This window comes from Prosopis cineraria, unplaced genomic scaffold, assembly GCF_029017545.1.
Source record: "Prosopis cineraria cultivar Desert tree isolate PC_DT_omini unplaced genomic scaffold, ASM2901754v1 PC4, whole genome shotgun sequence".
NCBI lineage: Eukaryota > Viridiplantae > Streptophyta > Magnoliopsida > Fabales > Fabaceae > Prosopis > Prosopis cineraria.
In genome coordinates, this window is record NW_026555335.1 from 33,337,208 (window position 1) to 33,339,300 (window position 2,093).

Consider the following 2,093-nt stretch of genomic DNA (forward strand, 5'->3'; position numbering starts at 1 on the left):
GAGTAATTTTGAACATTTAAAGATAAGGGACGGATTATATACAAGTATATCAAATTTCAGAGAATTTTATACATTTTACTCATGTTTTTATTATAAATCACTTTTAAGTTCCAACCATTTCACCGAAATTTAAGAAAAAAAAGGACGTTAATTCATTAAATTTGTTTTAAAATTAAATAGTATTTCAACTTTGTTATTAAAGAAAGATTCAATGAGAAATAAAAAATATTAAATTAAAATTAAATTCTCTTTTTAGTAACTTATTAGGGTTAAAATTGAAATATGTTAGTTAATAATTCTCAAGTGGACTTATATTAATTAAGAATCAAACACCGTTATGGTCAGATAGTTAAATAGCATTATATCGTTCTAAAGAAATAAAATAACACAATGATAGAGAGACGTCTGGACGACGACAATGCAATGATAGAAATAGCTTACCTTCTTCCATGACTTTCTTAATCTCTTGATTATGATATCCTTTTCCATCAGATCTATATTAAGGATTAAAACTGTTATGGCAATAAGATCAGGAGCAACATCTTCGAGTTGAAGCGCTAACAAAAATGAGCCTGCAAGTTGAACTAGTCTCTCAAGAGATGGTGAAACCATCGTCTCCAACACCTCAACATCTTCGTCATTACCATCTCTCCTTCCTCGACCAGTATAGCCTGCAAATCCACAATTCCATGGTTTACTTCTTCGACGATGGTATCACAAGCAAGTTCAATATCATCGAAGAAGCTTCCGATCTTCTCAAGAAATCGTTGTCTCAAGTCCTGACTCACTATTACCCACTCGCGGGAAGACTCAGAATCAAGAACTTACTCGTCGACTGCAACGACGACGGTGTTCCTTACAAAGAAACCAGAGTCAGGTGCCACCTCCGCCACGTCATCGACAGTCGCTCTCCTGCTGACGTCAGCCGGCTGCTTCCCTACGACATGGATGAAATCGTCGACACAGTCCTAAGTGTCCAGTTCAACGTCTTCGATTGTGGCGGAATAGCTGTCGGAGTCTGTCTCTCACACAAGATCGCCGACGCTATGTCGTATTTCCAGTTCATCAAGAGCTGGGCCGCCGTGACACGTGGCGAACCGCCAGAACAAATCAAAACCCACTTCCAATCTTCCTCGCTCTTCCCGCCAAAAGAGGTTTTCGGATACGACCCGAATGTATACATCGGAGAGAACAAAATCGTGGGAAAGATGTTCGTGTTCGAATCATCCGCAATAGAATCTCTCAGAACAAAATATTCCCAAAAGATGGAGAACGTTCTAGAAGGCCAAAAACCACCTTCAAGAGTCGAAGTGTTACAAACTTTCCTATTCAACAGGTTAATTGCAGCCACCAAAAACGAAGACGAAGGTCCCGACAAGATTCACTTACTGACATACGCAGTGAATCTACGACCAAGAATGGAACCTCCATTACCAGAATATGCATTCGGAAATTATTACTGGTCTATTGAAGCTTTTCCGATATTAATGGAGGAAGGAGAGTGTAAGAATCTTGGAAGACAGTTAAGAGAAGAGCTAAAAAAAGTGGATAAGGATTTTACTGTGAAGCTTCGAGAAAGCAAAGAATGGAAGTTTAATAGAGAAGAGACGGGTAGCGAGATTGCGAAGGGAGAGATAGTTCTGTTTATTTTCACGTCTCTGTGCAGGTTTCCGGTCTACGAGGTTGATTTTGGATGGGGCAATCCGACGTGGGCAGCACCACCTACGTGGAAATTCAAGAATTTTGTTACTTTAAAAGACACTAAATCAGGTGGTGGCATTGAAGCTTATGTCAACTTGGCAGAGGATGACATGGCTAAATTTGAACGTGACGAGGAACTTCTTGCTTATGTTTCTATAGCAAGATTGAAATAAGAGAAAAATTGGCTAAAAGGAACGATGCCAAAAAAAAAAGAAAACAACAACAACAAACTTAAATATTTGGGCATCAGTCTCAAATACAGAAATAAAGCCTACAAGAAATCATGGTTTTTAAGGGTTAATATGTTTTTCAGAAAATATCAAAATACCCTTCCTTTAGTTGCACCTGCCTCTAAAATACATTATTGAAAATTCATAAAGAAAAAAGGAACG

At 38.2% G+C, this 2,093-nt stretch overlaps 1 protein-coding gene across 1 annotated transcript; it reads left to right on the forward strand.

Annotated features, from left to right (window-relative positions):
* Positions 1 to 566: 566 nt before the first annotated feature.
* Positions 567 to 1,874, forward strand: LOC129308971 (stemmadenine O-acetyltransferase-like). Its single transcript, XM_054950326.1, has one exon. It carries the CDS (start codon positions 567 to 569, stop codon positions 1,872 to 1,874), a length of 1,308 nt encoding a protein of 435 aa, XP_054806301.1.
* The last annotated feature ends 219 nt before the right edge of the window (positions 1,875 to 2,093 follow it).